Source organism: Styela clava, chromosome 10 (genome assembly GCF_964204865.1).
Source record: "Styela clava chromosome 10, kaStyClav1.hap1.2, whole genome shotgun sequence".
NCBI lineage: Eukaryota > Metazoa > Chordata > Ascidiacea > Stolidobranchia > Styelidae > Styela > Styela clava.
In genome coordinates, this window is record NC_135259.1 from 3,419,406 (window position 1) to 3,439,663 (window position 20,258).

The window sequence follows — 20,258 nt, forward strand, 5'->3', positions numbered from 1 at the left end:
TGGGCGTTTTCAACATTTTGACTCTGGATCGGAATTGACAAATTAAACTCGTGACTGATGCCGGAGGGAAAAGCAAAATGGCCACACTTCATCGCGCATTCAAAAGTTATCCCATAGTAATGGGATAAATTCTCCTAGCGACGTCAGAATTTCAGTTATAATTTTATCGTTGCATTCTTTTCATAAATAGAACCTATTTATTGCCACAACTTCATAAATGTAACTCAAAAGTTTTCGTGTGTGGACTAAGATAGTAGGTGTCACGAAAGTTATTAAAATGAATAGCTATCTATTTTTTTCACACCGGTCAGATATTGATCGTAGTATATATATAGTCGCAATAAATTAAAAATTTCATGATTTTGTAACATCAGGCGTTGTTCAGTAAGCAACTGTGTGAGAATTTGTGTGCCAAGGCCACCTAGAACAATGAATTCTGTAAGACTTTCAGTATAATATGAGTTCTCGTATAAGGGTAATTTTCCATGCTCGTTTTAGGAAAGTTCAATGTATCGTGAAGTTTAGTAGTTATCGCAATTTCGCTAAGATGGAAATACCCAGCACTACTTCGATAAATAGCAATCTCGAACTAGTACAAAAGGGAAATTTATATATTTGCTTATTTTTCTACATTTGAAATAGTTGAATAAGTAATAATATTTTTAATTCCTCCACAATAAATCGAATGTTAGATTCAGAGCCAAATACTCTGAGATTGATCGATGACTAGAATGAAATTTAGAATGTGGCTCTTCAAAATCTTTAACAATTTTAAACGGCATGCAAACATACATTTGTGAGTGGTGGGAGATTTGAAATTGATATACTTTTAAAGATAAACCAGATACGTGATAGGTGGAACGAAAAAAATGCAGGAAGCTGTATTGTCAACACAGTTTCCGTGAAACGTTTAGTGAGCAAATATGGCGTAATATTTACTATCTCAAATAAAACAGAAGTTTTAATGAATATAACGAAAGTTTATTATCAATTCATAGAACTGTACAATTACTGTTTTAATATTCAACCTTACCGCGACTTGTGGGTTGGAAACTTTCTCCGGACTTCTACCTCGGCGGTTATACGGCTCATGGTGATGTTTAATTTCGTCTGCTAGCAGGTATTATTGTGGTAAAGTCACAAAACAGCCAGGGAACAGCTTATATTCAAGTTTAATTAATAAGTATCAGGTGGAAGTAAAAGTATCTGTTTGTTTTCAAGAAATATACCCACAGGGTGAATTGTGCTTGAGGTATTCGATTTTGTAATACACATATAACACGTAACTTACGGTCGCTCTTCATGTACACTTTTTCAAGAATGTTTAGTTACGCGAACTGATTAAAGCATACATATATAAACGGTAGCAGCTGTTTTGTGGGATTTGAAATTACTTCAGATGAATTGAATCCTGTGCCGTTGATTTGCGTGAAAGTGGATGAAAGACCAAACAGGTAAAATGAATTTACTTTTAATTCTTAGTTTCTCCAAGTTATTTCTGCATGTGGTAATTTTGAACGGTAGAAATTTATTTAGAAATATGTTATTTGCTTGATTAATGATCGAATAGTTTTGAAAGGATCGCAATCTTTCGCATACACTTTTGATTGTATAAGCGGTGGGACGGGTCTGACTATGGAACTCATATTCAAACTGGGATATTTTGTTTATTAGCTCGCTGATATATATATATATATAACTCTATTACGGTAGTTAAACGGACCTGCCATAATTGCAGTACTTAAGCGGACGTCGTTCCTGTGTCCGTATCATTGTTTTTAAATACGTGCTTGGAGAGCGCGAGAGCCGTTGACAACTACGGAGAAAAAGAGTCAACACAATCCTCTCGATAAAAGATATAGAATTTTTGTCCGCTTAATTCGTCCACTTAATTCAGACCACCAAATGTTTTAGCCTATTTCGGCACTAAGTCGGACTCCTCTTATATGTCGCTCTGGATGTCTACATAACTGATGTTGCTTTTATTTTAATACACATTTTAAAGCGTATGACCTCGCTTCAATTTCCGATGGATTCGAACCCTTTAGCAATATTTATCACAAAAAATAGCATTTCTTTTTCAATGTTCCGTCTTTCGTGGAAGGGAGATGCACTGTGTTTGGTGTTGGAAATATTCTTCTATATCAAAAAATACTCAAAATGCAAGGTGAAGGTAGACAAATCGAAACAAATTGATCCAAACGTGTTATATATTTGAAACTGAGAAATACACAGAGCATATCACAAATGTTCGCCTATTCCAACCCTATCTATGGTGCAACATATAGATTAAACAGATTCTATGTTGTGAGTGTCAAGATATCAATACCAAGTCAAAATTATGGCATTCCAATAATATTGATAAACATTACATAAAATATATCTCAAATGTCAACTTATCCGACCACCTAAGGGTGGCATACAACATTTGAAAAAAAAAATTCTTAAATCATATTGAGAAACATCACACAAAATATATCTCAAATGTCCACCTATCCGGCCACCTGAGTGTGGCATAAAAGAATTGAAATAAAAATTCTGAAATCATATTGATAAACATTACACAAAATATATCTCAAATGTCAACTTATCCGACCACCTAAGGGTGGCATACAACAATTAAAAAAAATTCCTAAATCATATTGAGAAACATCACACAAAATATATCTCAAATGTCCACCTATCCGGCCACCTAAGTGTGGCGTACAAGAATTGAAATAAAAATTCTGAAATCATGTTGAGAAATATTACACAAAGTGTCTCAAATGTCCACCTATCCGGCCACCTAAGTGTGGCATTAAACATTAAAATGAAAATTCTTAAATCGTATTGAAAAACATCATGCAAAATATATCTCAAATGTCCACCTATCCGGCCACCTAAGTGTGGCATTAAACATTAAAATGAAAATTCTGAAATAATATTGAGAACATAACACGAAGTATATCTCGAATGTTCACCTATCCGGCCACCTAAGTGTGGCATACAAGAATTGAAATGAAACTTCTGAAATCATATTAAGAAACATTACACAAAGTATATCTCAAATGTCCACCTATCCGACCACCTAAGTGTGGCATAAAACAATCAAAATGAAAACTCTTGAAATCATATTGAGAAACATTACACAAAGTATATCTCAAATGTCCACCTATCCGGCCACCTAAGTGTGGCATGAAACATTAAAATGAAAATTCCGAAATCGTAATGAGAAACATTACACAAAGTATATCTCAAATGTCCACCTATCCGACCACCTAAGTGTGGCATAAAACAATCAAAATGAAAACTCTTGAAATCATATTGAGAAACATTACACAAAGTATATCTCAAATGTCCACCTATCCGGCCACCTAAGTGTGGCATGAAACATTAAAATGAAAATTCCGAAATCGTAATGAGAAACATTACACAAAGTATATCTCAAATGTCCACCTATCCGGCCACCTAAGTGTGGCATACAAGAATTGAAATGAAAATTCTGAAATCATATTGAGAAACATTACACAAAGTATATTTCAAATGTCTACCTATCCGACCACCTAAGTGTGGCATAAAACAATCACAATGAAAACTCTGAAATCACATTGAGAAACATTACACAAAGTAGATCTCAAATGTCCACCTATCCGACCACCTAAGTGTGGCATAAAACAATCGCAATGGAAACTCGGAAATCATATTGAGAAACATTACACAAAGCATATCTCAAATGTCCACCTATCCGACCACCTAAGTGGGGTATACAAAAATTGAAATGAAAATTCTGAAATAATATTGAGAAACATTACACAAAATATATATCTCAAATGTCCGCATATCCGACCACCTAAGTGTGGCATACAACTATTGAAACAAAATTCTGGAATCGTATTGAGAAATCTGACACAAAATAGATCTCACACACTTAAGTGTGTGAAATTTAACTGAAATACTAATCATATTTCGATGTTGTGGAAAATTGCTCAAAATTTATCTCTAATGTTCACCTATCCGATAACTTGAGAGTGACAAATATTATAAAACAAAATTTTGAAACCGTATTGAAAAACAAAACAGAAAATTAATCGCAAATCGTCATCTACTCAGCTACGTAAGTGTGTCATGTAAATGCAAAATGATATTTTTGAACGGCAATAATATTGAGGAGCATTCAAAAAAAATTTCAACCATTCGACCATTTCAGAAGGTATATAATTAAAACACGAAATTCTGAATAAAATATCGAGGAACATTATACACAACATATCTCAAATGTTCAATAAAGTGACGTTTTCAGTGGGGCCTATAAATGCGAAACGAAATTTTGCCATGTCAACTAAAATGAGAAACATTACACCAAATATAACTCAAATGTCTCAGGGCGCCTAATTATAGCAGTGATTGATTATACAGTCAACTATACAAGCGATCAAAATGAAATTATTGAACCTCAATATCAATTTAGAATCTTTGCACAATTTATTTAAAATTTTTGCACCAACTCGGAAAACAAAAACATAATTGTTATTTTGAATTTATAATTAAATAGTAAAAATGTATGCCAAGTATGTATACGAATGTGTATATGCTCACTAGGTTAAGTTGTTGAGGAGAGACAAGATTATGCTCACTGCCGGTTCATATTTATGAATTATACAGAGATGTCTTAAAGCTTTACAATAAACTTCTCGCAAGATATACCAATCCGTGCAATTATTTTTCTTTTCGTCGTTTCTTTTCTGGTTCGCGTTTGTTTAAAAGCTTTTTTTTTTTTTAATTGATTTACAGCCTTTTTCTTTTCCATATATATGGTTTTCTTTGAAATTACTCAAATTGCTCATTGAAAGTGATTCTGAAGATGGTGCGATGGATAGTCTGTTGACTTATCTGAAACTTTGGTCAAAAATACATGCATAAGTCACAAAACATCATCACAGTGTTTTAGTCCAATTCAGAATTACGCTACTCTTGATTGATCGAACAAACGAAATATTTGAAATGGATAATTGCATTATTACTCAAATAAACCAGAGTTTCTAAACGTTGCACTACAATTATTCGTAGATAGCTGCGCTATTTGTGATGGGCTACAAATGATATTATGATTTGGTTTATTACCATTCATTGGTATCAATTTACGATACCGTATTTAATAAAAAAAACTAGCATAGCAAACTCATTTAGTCACCTCCTGGCACAGCTTTCTCCGAATCACTACCCGCATTTCCGTCTGCCAAGTTCTGAAACGCAGGCCATCTCGTTGGAGAGTCACCTACATGTGAACAAAAAATACAGCCCGGTGAATAACTAGATGATGATGGTAAAATAACACAGGGACATGTGCCAAATCACAAAACAAAATTGCTAGCAATGCAATTCTTCAAAACTGTTTTCCGAAGATGAAATATTCTTATCTAATATGAAGCGGTGTATTAGATATTTTTATTTACACCAAGCTATACAAACGTCAACTACTCGCTTCTCGTATATCCTTCTGTTTCGACAAAAAATTGAATTCATTGAATTTCCACAATCTTCGTTTGTATTTTCATCTGGATTTAGAAATCCTTCTGAATTACACACTCTTACAAACGCAAACCCAGTCGTAGCATTATTTTGATGGTCAGATCAGAACTACGACCAGTAAAAGCATAACAGTATCAGTAGTCTATATTTTGATAATCTGGATTACGTGAAAAATCTCAACACCAAAAATATGGTAACCCTATTATTAAAAATCGTTATGACTAATCACCTTATCCGATGAGTGATGATTTCCAGCAGCATTCCTCGGTGACGTTGAAATCCTTGCTTATTATGACTCGACTTCAACTCACTGGGTAACTGATAACACCTGACACAAAAGACTTGGATCGCTTCTCCGAACACAACTGTTCTATTTTATCTAAATTTCGGCAATCACGCGCTCATGAAGATCCCAATCCCCTCACGGCGCCCAGGTTACTTGCGAATAAAACGGCAAACGTGGTAAAGTTCTCGGCGAAACCGACAGTTTTACTATTGCGACACAAAGCCTCTTTAGTACGGAGTTGTGAATTGAGGTCCAAAAAACAGAACGGACCATCTTCATGTTCTGCCTGGTTATTGTATCAAAATTATCAAACCTACTCTCCAAAAATCGTAAAAACATACACGGAAAAATTAAAGATTTTTGCATAAATTAAATGTCCACTTTATGTACGAAAATTAAACCCGTTGATTATAAACCAGCAGAACTACTGTCCCATTAAAGTTGGCGAAAATGTGCAATTATTTAAAAACTATTGAAAGAACATATTATTTTTGATACTGTTTTATCAGAGAAAAAGAGATTTCAGCAAAATATCGCAAAACGTTTTAATTATAGAACGTGGAATAATTAAGCGGACAGGAAAATGTCTACCCAATTTTTCCGTCTACATAACTGTCGCTTTTTTAGCACGGTATGTCTACTTAACTACCGTATTACATATATATATATATATATATATGTTATATGTCTCACCCGTTCTACATGATTTTCGAATTATCGTTCCGTTTTTAAATATTAGAAATATAACCAATATATATATAATAGATAACAACGATACAAAATGCAATTTGCGTTTTGTGATTTAAGTAAACTTGAAGGTCACTTTAATATCTGGGTCGTCTATTTGTAAGTAGTAACAATTACGGTTAACGTTGACATGTGGCTATTAGATTGACTAATATCTAGTATTTACCGAGTATAGAACTTACGCTGCCCACATCTGGTCCCTTTTGTAGAATACTGTTGGAATAACGTAACAACTATATATCCCTACATGCGAATAGAAGCTCGAGTATAAAAATATGCCTCCAGGGCAAATCATTCTTCAATCCATTCTCCAAAATAAGATTTTAAATCAATCCGCACTCTTCGATTTCGTTGTTTATTACTGTAAAGAAGTGTAATAGAAAATTAGTTAGCCGCAAAGCAGCGAGTTGAACTTACAATGAAATTTTATAATAGGAATCATAAATATTAGTACCGACCAGAGAAAATTTGACAGGATGCTTTTATAATAAAGGGCAGCACCCATTTACTAGTTGGTGCCGGGCATAGAAACAGCTATCATGGTGTGTAATCTACAGGGTTGCAGTTATCATTAGGCCAGGTAATCTTAAGCAAAGGTGCCTCAACATTAAATTTTAAACTAGCGTTCATTTTCAAGTTGTGGAAAGCTTGTTTCAGATGAAAATCGGTTTGTTTATTGTGTTTTACATTGATTCTTGCACGAGGAAAAGAAAAAACTGAATCTGACTCAAACTTTTACAAAACTGATATTTGTTAAATGTTGAGGGTTAATAATCCTTGTCACGAATTTTTACCGTATACCGTTTAAAAGTGGTCGAATGAAAGAATTTTTCCTATTTTTTTTCAAAAAAAGGATTTCATGATTTTAAAATATTTACCGATTTTAAACTCACATTACTATTCATTCTATTTAGTTAATTGATGTACGTGTCAATATATATCATGTTTTAATTGAACTGAAAGTTTTTAAATTGCGCAATTTGAAACTTGATGTATAACATCATAGTACATTTTACAACAGCGAAAGACCAGTTATGACACCAATAAATTTTGCGACTTCATAACTTGAAGCCCTGATGAAGTTTTTCTGAATAGTAATTCGAAACGTAGGCAATTTACATCGTGTTGCTAAGACCGGTTTTACTTTGTTAATCTTCGATATACTGTATATGGGAAGCGATCTCTACCGGATGAAATTATCGGCCGACTCAACTTCGAAGAGCCTATATATTTTCAAGTTGACATTTCGACTGTAAAGCTTCAAAATGCCCAACCGCTCCAAACTGTTCTTGGTGACCAGATGACATTGTACGATTACTGTATAAAGTCTTTTTAAAAGTGATTGAAAATGGTGCAACGTTGTGTTTGCGGCAAATATGAAAATAAAAAGTTTTTTTACTCCTCATTTCGATCCGGTACAACATCACGGCGCAAATTCCCATAAGGCTTCATTGTTTCGCGTTGCCACCAAATGCCGTCCATTACCTCGTTTAACCTCAAGCAAAACCTGGGATGTCAGTTTTCGGGATCGTGGTCTTGATGGTGGACGACCAGCGGTTACGTGAACCCTCTACGGCAGCGAAAAGTCACGCAATCTTCTCCCACATAACTGTCCACGCAGTGGATTCGAACACACGCAGAGTAATCAGAGGTGAGGTGGCGTACGTAACGCTTAGTACGATGCGTCACACCGCCGAGCCGATGGATTAGTTATAGCAGTTATTTGTCTCAACTAGATGACGAAGAAAGCCGTACGGTAACCGACCATACGGCCATATAATCATCACCCCGGGATTCGAACCTGGAAAACCACGCAGGGTTATCAGAGGTCAGATTCCCACTGCTCAACACGAATACGATGCGCCGCTTATGGTAGACATCTCCCGTGACCTTACACTTGTATGCTAATTGTTATAAAAATGTAGTGATGAAAATAAGCCGCCATTTGCTTCTCCGTACTGTTACTTAAGCTTACCATATACCTTGAGCAAAGATCCGGGACAGTGCGGATTGGACAAGTCAACCTTATTCCCAGGCTTAGCATTGTCTCTGAATGGACGTTTGTTTTCCCGATCCTTGACCCCTAAAAGATTCTCCCATCACTTTATCATTGCAACATTTTTAACGCTGATTTTGCGAGTGATTTGGGAGCTGAATTTGGCACTTACAAACTGGCTCACGTGTTCAAAACTATCATTTTCATTCAAAACCACGAGCCGTTTATAGGTAATGATAGCTAATTTTAGGCCAGTCTATCGCAGAGTTTGCGGTATCAATTTCAGATTATTGCAACTAAACTAAAGATCCCCGGACGACATAATGACAATTAAATTATTTGATTTACAACTATCTTCTGGAAACACAACTTAAAATTTCCGAATGACACGCAGAAATACCAAAAAAGGCAATGTTTATAACCCCGCTTGAATATTTGCCTGAGCAAAAGAATTGTCTGACCGGCGGCATAAGTTCCAATTGTTACGTTCTTGTTAACTTTTTGATTTGTAATTGTTACCGAAATAAACAAGTAAATCGATGCTCGGGGAAACATAGTATAAACTTGGGTAGATTACGGGCATCAAAATTAGCTGTAAATCTTATCAAAATATCTTTTGCTGGGTCTCCCTCTCTTCTGAACTAGTAAAGTGAGTTGCAAATCAGCGGTAAATAGGCTGCCTCTGTTAAAAAAAAAATTATATAAATATGAAAAATATTTATGTCTGTTATACTGCAAAACGGAACATTTGGGTCAACCGGCCGAGACAACGTGCTAAAATCAAGACATGTGACGGTCGGTCGCATTTGCAATTTGTATACCAATATTTTCTATTGGTCTATTGCTGCATATTAATTCAGCAAACAGTGGAAATCGCAGTATTCAAATCAGGCTGTCGTAAACCTGGCGTCAGATTATTGGAAGTGAAGTTTTGAATTTTGAAAAGAGCAACAACAATGTAAACGCAGTTACGGTACAGACAGAGTATACCAGATTACGGTACTACTGTATTCTCACAGTAGCACAGCAAGACCGCAGTGATTTAAGGCAGCTAGGCCTAGGTTCTAGAAAATACGGTCTGACGCCGACGGTACGGCACGCTACTTCGCGTACCGGTAGACTACGAAATTGGGGGTATTCCCGTTGTTACAGACTTCAAACTTTTGGGCCCACTGACTTACTAGGTAACGTTTCGAACCAAGAGATGGCATAACTTATGCCATAAGACCATGAGAACTGCCTGAATACGCCCAGACGCTGGTCTGCTGGTGCTCCCCGAAAATGTGTCATCTGCCAATACTGCAATAAAGAGCCCTGTGTTATAGAGTATTTTCACTCTTTTCATCAAAATTTTTTGTATTTTTTATTTTGCATTTATTTTCATTGTTCAACTCCTCTGACTAGCTCTAGCTAGCTATAAGTTTATTTTGACTCCATAATCAGCAATAGACGAAAAAAACAAAAGTAAAAGTATGGTAACTGATTATAGAATCGGGAAAGCGAACAAAACCTAGAGCAAGGTTTGAAACGTACAGATTTTAGATGGAAAGGTATTGATAAAAGAAGTAGTACGTGTTCGCTCACCCAAAGGTCAGAAAGTGTAAAATATTTCTTGGTTTTCAACATTTAGGTTGATAATTACATCTTCTTATTTCAAAGGGCATTTTGTTTCTGTTGTATAATTTGTCCGTTTATATACAATATAAGACGTTTGGCAAGAGGTGGGCATCAGATCAGATTTCATATAATGAATAAGTTGGAATGTTTTTTATTGCATGCTTAATTTTTTAGCATGCTACTGTGATGATGCAAACTATTGGTCATTGTTCCCCAAAGTTATATCTTGCTGTCAACTTGCAATCAAATCTTCTTCATAGAATTGTGACGAGATTTACTGTTCTTCGGACACCTCGTTTCTTTGGATTATTGCTACCATCATCAGGCACTAAAGTGCCCTTCGAACCACTGAACCAGTTCAGTAGATTCGTGTCTTCCATCTATACAAGAACAATGTCTAACGCTGCATTTGTCCATGGGAATGATTGGAAAGAAACGACACACTTGAATCATGTTAATGGAACATCTACGAGCTGTCTCGGCTTAGAAGATGAAAACCCTGTGCTTAACTTAAAGCAGGTTGTTATCGTTGGCAAGATGACGAGATATGAATTTGAGAAACACAGATTCAATGGATGTACTGAAGATGAGTTCAGACAAGCTGTGAGTTTCTTGTTTTCCACCATTATGTACACTTATTCCATGAAAATATTTAATGAAACCTGGGATTTCAATATTGTCATTAAGCAATAGTAAAAACCGATGACTACTAGCAAAGTGTAAAAGAATATTGGGACACATTTTTTTGTTTTTAGAGAATTCGCTGCATGAGGCTTCATGGTTCATGTGTGTCTGACGCCAATTTTCTACTTGAATTAAAATTATATTTTTTTAAATATTCATGAAATCAAGAAATTGAATTATTAAATATTGAATATATTTGAATATAAATTGGTTGAGCCAGGGATGTCTAAAACGAATCGAATTCATTCAAATTACATTATATATTGTATGGAATAGATAGTCAATTTTTGAATTTAGGAATAATTCCAAACAGTTTTATTCAAAAAATTGGGATTTTGTGCTGTCAGACAAGCAGATTTAGAATGTATTCGATGATCCATATTCGAAAATATTTTATTAGAATCGATAAGTGTAGTATTCGGTTTATTTTGTTATAATTTATTTTGCGTTTTATTTCTATATGATTTTCTTTTTCAATTTTATAGGTTGAATCTCGTGGATCCGATTATGATTCATTGTATGCTCAACATCTAAAACATATTCAAACATTGTCATCCATAAAGGATGTTCTTTCTGAGCGTGGAATTGAATATAAAGTTTGCACAAGAGGAAAGTCACATACTGTAGTGAGTTATTTAACTACATGCTCACTTGTGTAGTATTCTAAAAATTGTCTTCAATTTCATCTAAAATTTATTGTAAATTTACATTTATTACGTTATTTTTCTAAGCCAATATATTTATATTCACCCCCTAAAGTTGAAATTTTGGTGTATAATATTTGATAATTGTGGGAATATGGTATTTATTTTGGGTATCTCTGTAACGATTAGAGAATATTCTCTAAATTAGCTCAGTTTAATATTTCTGAGTCGCCAACCTTATTCAGCATATATTGTGGGTTGATTCTCTGTTAAATAAGGCAAATATTATCATTTTCAAGGATCTGATCAACTGGGCAGATGCGATTATAACTGCAGGTGGAGATGGCACGTTTTTATCAGCGGCAAGTAAAATTCATGATCAAAGTAAACCCGTAATTGGCATCAATACAAATCCAAACAGGTATATTGTCTGTAATTAAATCAGATTGTCATTCAATTGATAGAACATTAATGATTTCCAAAATTCTCGTCTCGTTATTAATATAAATCATATTGCAATATTATCAATATCTTGTGGTATCACAAGTAAACATATTTTTCTATTTTCAGATCAGAAGGTCATCTTTGTTTACCTACCAAGTATTCAACTAACTTGGGAAAAGCATTGGATAAACTTGCAGCTGGACAGTTCAGGTTTCCGAAATTTTTCTCTCAACTTTTAATATACCAGACAGAATTTGAATAGTCAAGTTTAATTATTTACTAAAGAGCATACTATACTGTAAATAATATTTGTAATATCTGTTTAGCCTGATTAAATGATGTACCGGTACTACTTCAGGGGTCGGCAACCTTTTGTCGCTCGCGGGCCAAAATTGAGGATTGCAAGTCATTGGCGGGCCGCACATATTTTTAGAAAGTTGAAAACCGAACGGATGATACTTTTCACAATAAAAATCAAGCAGTGATACATTTCTCGAATAGAATATAGATTTATTTCCTCATTGCATCTCGTAAAATTCCATTTGAATATTTTCAGCGCCATTGAACCCTTCGAACTTAGCATCAACTTGTCTGCGTTTTGTTGCCATTTGTGTAATTATAATCAAATTATATGCTCAATAAACGAGTAATTGTGAATCATATACTTTTTAGGTTATAATACAATCTAGTCTAAAGAATATAATCGTCCAAACAGCTGTTTTGTTACTATAATCCAGCGAAGCGTCGCGGGCCGGATTATATTACTTCACGGGCCGGATCCGGCCCGCGGGCCGTAGGTTGCCGACCCCTGTACTACTTGATATGCAATAATTGTTGAAGTGTATGTGCATTATATATTAGAAATCTCAACAATTCAACATATTAGCCATTTTTTGAGTAGGGTTGATTTTTTATATAATGAATATAGGATAGAATATCGCATATAATTAATTTAATTATCCCCGCTTGGTATTTGAACCTGCGAACGCATGCAGGCTAAGAAGGTGGCGAACGTATTCCTAACACTTGGCACGATGCGCCACATCGCTGAGTCGGCACATACGCCTTTTGAGGCGTTCAAACTGAATATAAGTTTGTAGAATTGCATTATCAATCTAAAGTAATATTATATTTACCTTTTGACAGATGGTTATGGAGAAGAAGAATAAGAATAACTATGACAGGAATATCTGATAATTTTCGACCAATTCACAATGGAGATATGTTACGTTCACGAATGAGTAACACCGCACTTTCTTCATTAGACGAACCCGAGTATGTTCATCGACATGATATTATAACAGAAGGTAGAACTATTCAGCAATTATCATTTTATCAAATATATATTAACTGTCTATTGAAAGGTTATTGTAATCACAGGCATTACATGGATGCTTGAACTGAATATTTTTTTGCTACTCCTCCCGTACCCGTAGTATACGTACCAGGTTAGGGTTAGGCCATAATTTTATTCTGAAAATTTCGATTCTTCTTATTTTGGTTCTATTACGAGTTCGGGGATTGTATGTGTTAGCCAAGTGAATATATCCCCTGCCCATAAGTTTCAGTTCCTTTACCAAGCACCAAATAAAATATACATGTGCTTGGCAGTTGGCATCACTAGTTTTTTACTTGTATTCACTATGATATACTTCGATAGTTGAGTAAATAAAGATAAGTACGATTAGATCATCGAATCTGTTAATTTCTAATCATGAGTGATATGCCGTTAAGTATATGTACATAGACTTCGGAAACTCCGGAGTCTGTTCCCACGAAATTGTTAACATTATTTTCTAGATAATTGTATAAATGTGTGTGTTTTGTGTAAACATTATTCAATCGACACATGTTATTTCAGTACCTCAACAATCATATAATACATCTGGAATAAGATCGCAAGTTCTACCAGTTCTTGCTCTTAACGAAGTTTTTATCGGTGAATCACTCGCTGCAGTGTAAGTTTATCCTTATTAAATCATTGAACAACTTATAGTAATTGATCTTTGACCTCTGCTGCCTTGACCGTGGTTCTGCAAAGCACTTAATACTGTTCCATGAGTTTTGAAATTTCTCTACGATTTGATGAAAATCTCTCTTTGAGTGGATTGTGTCAAATTTTGTGTGAGAGTAATTGTCACTATTAAGAATAAATATAGAAATCACCGAGTAGTGTAGATATGCATAAATTTTTCCTTTTGCAACATGGAGACATAATTTAAAAGTTTTGTGAGAGAAATGCAATAGCAGAAGGGATAATGAATTTCTTTCCATTTTATCTTGATTAATAGAATATAGAAATCACTGAGTAGTGTAGATATGCGCAAATTTTTCCTTTTGCAACATGGAGACATAATTTAAAAGTTTTGTGAATGATATGCAATAGCAGAAGGGACATTGAATTTCTTTCCATATCTCCATTAATAACTTTTTATTGTTGTTGTAGGGCCTAATGCTATAAATATTTGACTTCATACATTTATGGCTATTTTTGATTAATTTAATAGGGGGTTCTGTGATGAGCCCAATAGCATGTCAGGGGTTATACGAAGGATAAAATAAAATGTCAAAAAGCACTGGCATACCCCATAGGCATTCACTTCATTTTCAAATTGATGTGTTTTTGTTTACAGGCCTTCATATTATGAATTGAAAATTGATGATCATTCATCAGAACAACAGAAAAGTTCTGGTTTATGTGTTTGTACTGGTACAGGCAGCACAGCTTGGTCATATAATATATGTAGGCTGCCAGAAAGTGCAATCAAACGAGTACTTGAACTGGCTGCACAAAATGTTTCTGTCAATGGATTACCTCACTCGGGTATGTTTGTCGATTATCAAAGGAAATAATGATCATCATTTGAACAACTTGAAATAGAAACCAGGGGCGTAGCCAGGGTGTGGTTTTGGGGGGCGGACCTCCCCCCTTTTGAAATTAGAAAAAAAATAAAAGCATCTTTATGTATCATACATAGCAATTTTTCGTAGCTTGAAACGCTTTTCAGACCCCTAAGACTCATGAAAACAGAACCCCCCCCCCTTTGAAAATTTCTGGCTACGCCCCTGATAGAAACATGTGACAAACTTGTCCCATTTCTTGCAAAGGCGCTCATAAAAATATCTTTTCATATCATTACCATTATACACAAATTCATTTCTCTAATTTTTTATCAGTTGGGGTTACGCAAGACTAACTACCTTTTCTTGCTTTATGCCTTTGTGGAAGTGGATTCGTATGTGTGTACTTGAAATTTGCTTGTCTGAAGGAGTCTCACCCCAGTCAGACGAAAAGTTACAGAAAAACAATTGTGTTAGTGTGCAGCAAGACTTTTGAATCAAATAGTTTAATTTTTTAAATGTACAAATTCAAAATAAATGCGAAACGGTTTTCTATTCATTCTGATATGCAAACTATGAAGTTATAATGATAATTCATCATGCAATATTACACATAGATATCTTTTTCATGACAGCTGATGACAACGGCTCAAAAAACTGTAAGATACCGGAACTGAGTAACAAGTTAATTGAACAAGGTGATTAATTATTTATATTTAACTAAATTAACTGTAAATCATAATTAGTAAATTTTTTGTGTATTACCGCAATATTACATTTCAACATTTAGAGTTTTAATGACATATCTTTTATTTTTCACCAGTGACTCACTCGTATAGCCAGTCATATATCTACGAACCTGATTCGGACGATATGCTTTTTTCTGTTCGTGATCCAATGCAAAATCGTGTTTTTACGTGCAGGCAATGCAATGGATTTGCTAAGAAATTAATTATAAGGTAATTAAACACAATAACAAAATAATTTGATTGATAGGACTGTGTAGAGAACTCACTTTGCATTTAGGAACTCAACCATAAAGATTGTTTTATTTGCAGTGGAACTATAAAATCCTATTTTCACATCGTTATTCGATCATAAAAATTGACTTAATCAAGATTAATTGTTCAAGTTTTAAACAACTTTACATTACACTTTGTTATTTCACTACATATATACCAAATGAATGTGATATCTGTCTGAAGAAGTCTAGCAAGGCCAAATGTTACAGAATAGAATCTGTGAAAGTATGATGCCAGAACTTTTAATCCACTCAATAAAGATATACAATATGCTACAATTCTCTTACAAGTTCGAGGACTAGCCAAGTGACTCCCGTAGTATTTGTACCTAAAATTATGGCCTGACCCTAACCTGGTACACATACTACGTTCCGGTGTCCACTATCTTGCTTCACATACTTCGGGAGCACCAAAATTTCATCATTCATAATTTCATACCTCCAAAAATTATATTAATATTCTGAAGTCTGCAATATTAACATTATTTTTGGTGTCGATAGATTCATTTTAAACAGGAAATGGTGTCACTAAATTATGGATTGACAAAAAATAACTAATGTCTATTCATTGGAATATAAATTATACTTCCTTACTGTAAATTTGTAAACACTAGATCAGGTTACATGTGACATCAAAAATATTATAAAATACAAAAAAAAATGTTGGGATCGATACACAGAATAGCTTTTTTATTATTTAGAAACGAGTATATTTTCTGGGCAAAAAATAAATAAATCTTCTTTTGTAACTCGTAGGATTTTCCCGGCTTTGTTTTAGGTGAGAGAAAAACTGTTTAGATATCTGTATCATAATGGTTGACGATAGACACTCATCTGGTTATCAGTCTCAGGGTTGCCAGATCCCAGCGATCAAAAAAAGCCAAATCAAGATATAAAAAAGCCAACAATTCTAATAAGTACAAAAGCCCCATGATTTGTCAGATTTGAAGCCTTTGGCACAATAGTGGATTTGCACAGTTTTTAATATGCTGACGTAGAGCCATCAGTTCATTTAGTGAACACAAATGTCTTTTCCCATTAAAAGTTGTATTTTCGGTTGCTATCATGGCAATATATACAATAGGCTTTAGTATGTGATATATCTACATGTTTTTACCTAAACTTCAGAACTTGTGAATTGTGATATACCCTAAAAAATACTCTGTATACCGCCAGATCGTACTTTCTTATTGAAAATTTTTTTATTTTTCGAATTTTGAAACCATCATTTTTATAAAAAATTATCTAACCACGAGTCGCTTATAGCTAATTTTAGCGTAGTCAATCACATCGTTTGTGAGACTAAATTTTAATTGACGCAACTGAACTAAAGCTCCACATAAGGCATAATGAAAATTAGATTATACAATTATTTTTTGGAAACAGAACTAAAAACTGACAAATAACACACAAAACTATAAAAACGAGGCAATGTGTACAACCCTGCTTGAACATGTGTCTGAGCGGCTGCAGAAACTTATTATTTCTTATTGTTTATGGTTAAGCTTTGAGGTAATAAACAAGGTAATTGATGCTTGGGGTAATCTAAATGTTAAGTAGCTAAGCAATAGGTTATTATTACACACTAAATATTGTATTTCTTCATATGATTTTAATAATGGACACTAGATTAGACTTAGATAAGCCAAAAAAACGCAAAAAAGCCAAACGGAAATTCTGACACCAAGCGTGTTTGAAAAAAAAACAAAAAATGGCAAATTTGGCAATCTCACTAGTTCACAAACTGTTTGACGAGTTTCAGCTCAGTATTTGAATACCTTTAATTTTAGTTTTTGTTACTTTCATACATCAATTTTCTTAGACTAGTTTTATGTTGCATGAAACAGTTTTGCTATTGTTTAATTTTCTTTTAAACGATTTCAATTAATCAGGTCACGATGTTGGGATGCTGCCTTATGTATTGATGGGGAAGTTTCCTTCACATTCAATGATGGTGCAGTAGCAACTCTCGAGATGTTGCCATCTGATGCCTTAAGAACTGTTCAACTTTTAGAAGATGACACAAATTCAAATCCAGAAAACAAACCAGAACAGACAACAATGACGTGATACTTATGCAGATAGTTTTGATTCGCAATTCATTATGCATGTAGTTGGGTGTTTATTGAGAAAAGTCCTAGGGCGCAGTCAATCGGATAATATACTATGCAGTTTGTGCCTGATGTAATAAAAGTTGAAATAAGTGAAATAGAGTTTTTCTATTTGAATCATTCAAATGTTAGCATTTGTCAAAATAGTTTTAACCTGTAGTCAGAGCATCAAGACTAAAAAGAAATGTTTTTATGATGATGTTTAACATGCCTTTACAGTTGGATAGGTTTTTTGATCAATTGAAACATACTGTGAGTTTCCAAAATGAAACGTCAATCTGTATTCAGTTAATGTCAATATTGTCTGTCTTGAAATTTTGAACATTATTTTCTTTCAGCATAATCAGTAATTTTTGAAAATCGAAAACTTGACTAGGCTGGAATGAGATGCCTGGAAATCAAAAGTAATTGCGTTATTGAAAACTGAAAATTGGTCGTATTTTAAAATCTAATCTAGCAAAATATTGTTCGATCTAAAAGTTAGCAACAGTGGTCAAAGCTTACATTTTCTTAGTTTCAACCAGCCGTCTATAATCGACCAAACTGTTTTCACTTGCACTATTGTTTATTTCCATTTTACTACCATGAAAGATTGAACGTTTTACATAATATTAAGGTTAGGTTGATTTAAACTTGGACGAAACAATGAGGGCTTAACAGGAGTTGTTTGCAGATTACATCATTCTCGTTATTTGATTGTTCATTGATCAATGTGTCATAATGAATTTGTGAGTCCTCTGATAATTTCAAAATTTATTTTAAACTGTCGTTTATCAGATCTACAACGCACTGTTCTATTTCAAATAATTCTGTGCTTCGACATATTTAACCAGAAAATTTTTTCTATTTGCTTTTATTTTTACGAGTGTGATGATTCTTTTATTTTCCATCATCTTGTCAATTTTATTTTGATCACATGTGATATCAGATACCAATACATCTTCAACTAATGAAGAAGAATTATGATGGTTAGTACCGTAACTTCGGGAATTTGGGATTATTTTTGAAGTTCAACTTGAAATGACTCTACTATTTAACCCTAATAACAAGGCTATTCTACCATTCTGTAAATTGACCACGGTACTCCCGTAGTATGTGTACCAGGTTAGGCTTAGGCCATAATTTTATTCCGATTTTTCTTATTTTAGTTCTGTTACAAGTTCGAGGACTGTCTGTGTTAGCCAAGTAAATATACCCCCTACCCATAGGTTTCAGTCCCTTTGCTAAACTTGATATACCCCCTACCCATAGGTTTCAGTCCCTTTGCTAAACTTGATGTAAAGTTAGTTACTTCCATATTGTTACACACACTTCTGGAGTGTCGAAATTAGACCATAAATGACTTATGGATATAGTATGAAATTTAAGACCAAAGTCAGCTCATTCCAAGGGTTGTTCATAACCTCGTTAAGTTTTACACTTTCCCATTCATCTCAAATTTTTTTAATAAGTTTGGAAATGATTGTAAACTCTATAAGATTTTATACATGTTCAAGTATTTCCCATCTCTACAGCTAAGTAAAAAATGTATTCATGCTTTTCGTTGCCAAACTTAGTGTTATCATTGATAAAAAATGTCAAATCATCGAAATCGGATTTTATAGAATCATTACAAATAGTTGTGTAGAACTTCTTGGTTTATGTTAAAAGTTCTGTGAAATATTTGAATATCAATTGCCTGATTTTTACCAGAAAGCTGTAAGTAATACTTGACAGTTATTTTCAATAAGTCCATAAGGTATTTTGTGGCAAATGAGATTTTTCTGGATCTAATTTTAATATTTGAATATTTTTTCATCTCAGGTTACTCATGACTTGAGTTATTATCGACTTCAATGAATTTTAGTATTGCAAAATATGTTGTTTTGGTGATTGAAATTTTTTAATGGTGTAATATAGTATTCTCAAAAAAGATTGTTTATATTTAATTAACCTAATAAATGGTTAATTTGTATGCCTTTCGTTTCATTCTGAAGTTTCCGTGTCAAGCAAGACCCACTTTCAGCCAAAAAGATCAACATCGTAGCGGTAAAAAGAACCGCCGCCCGCGGTACTTGAAAACGGTTCTAGAAAAATTCGCGGCAAAAATTTCGCCGCATAGGAAAAATCGCCGCAAGAGCTTTTTGCTGTAAAACAAGTATTTGTGATATATACATTTAGGTTTTTGAAGTGTCTCTTTGTTTAAAAAGGATTCCTTCTTTAAGAGCATACCCTAACCCTATAAACGTGTTTTTATCACAAATACTTGTTTTACAGCAAAATGCTCTTGCGGCGAATTTTCAGGACACGCTTGAAAACGCGAAATAAGCGTCGGGTGCGGATTTGCTTTGTATTGCAATTGAAAGCGTGCATTAATTGA

At 34.1% G+C, this 20,258-nt stretch overlaps 1 protein-coding gene across 5 annotated transcripts; it reads left to right on the top strand.

The window, feature by feature from the left end:
- Positions 1–1,241: 1,241 nt before the first annotated feature.
- On the top strand, positions 1,242–19,853 carry LOC120337281 (NAD kinase 2, mitochondrial-like). 5 transcript variants are annotated; one of them, XR_013478113.1, is made up of 12 exons: positions 1,242–1,454; positions 10,329–10,757; positions 11,324–11,464; positions 11,782–11,903; positions 12,053–12,136; positions 13,073–13,233; positions 13,788–13,884; positions 14,560–14,750; positions 15,403–15,465; positions 15,591–15,726; positions 17,681–19,107; positions 19,151–19,853. XR_013478113.1 is itself a non-coding variant. In XM_078116849.1 (10 exons), the coding sequence occupies exons 1-10, from the start codon at positions 10,341–10,343 to the stop codon at positions 17,856–17,858; spliced, it is 1,590 nt and encodes a 529-aa protein (XP_077972975.1). In that variant the 5' UTR covers positions 10,265–10,340; the 3' UTR covers positions 17,859–19,853. The 5 variants fall into 5 exon arrangements, 1 of the variants encoding a protein (XP_077972975.1); XR_013478115.1 differs by having other exon boundaries at positions 1,246–1,454; positions 10,415–10,757; XR_013478114.1 differs by lacking the exon at positions 1,242–1,454 and adding an exon at positions 10,145–10,258.
- Positions 19,854–20,258: the final 405 nt, after the last annotated feature.

Coding starts and splice junctions, on each gene's coding strand:
- LOC120337281 (XM_078116849.1), top strand. CDS start 10,341: ATGATGCAAACTATTGGTCATTGTTCCCCAAAGTTATATCTTGCTGTC. Junction 10,758..11,323: donor AAGATGAGTTCAGACAAGCT/GTGAGTTTCTTG, acceptor TCAATTTTATAG/GTTGAATCTCGTGGATCCGA. Junction 13,234..13,787: donor ACATGATATTATAACAGAAG/GTAGAACTATTC, acceptor ATGTTATTTCAG/TACCTCAACAATCATATAAT.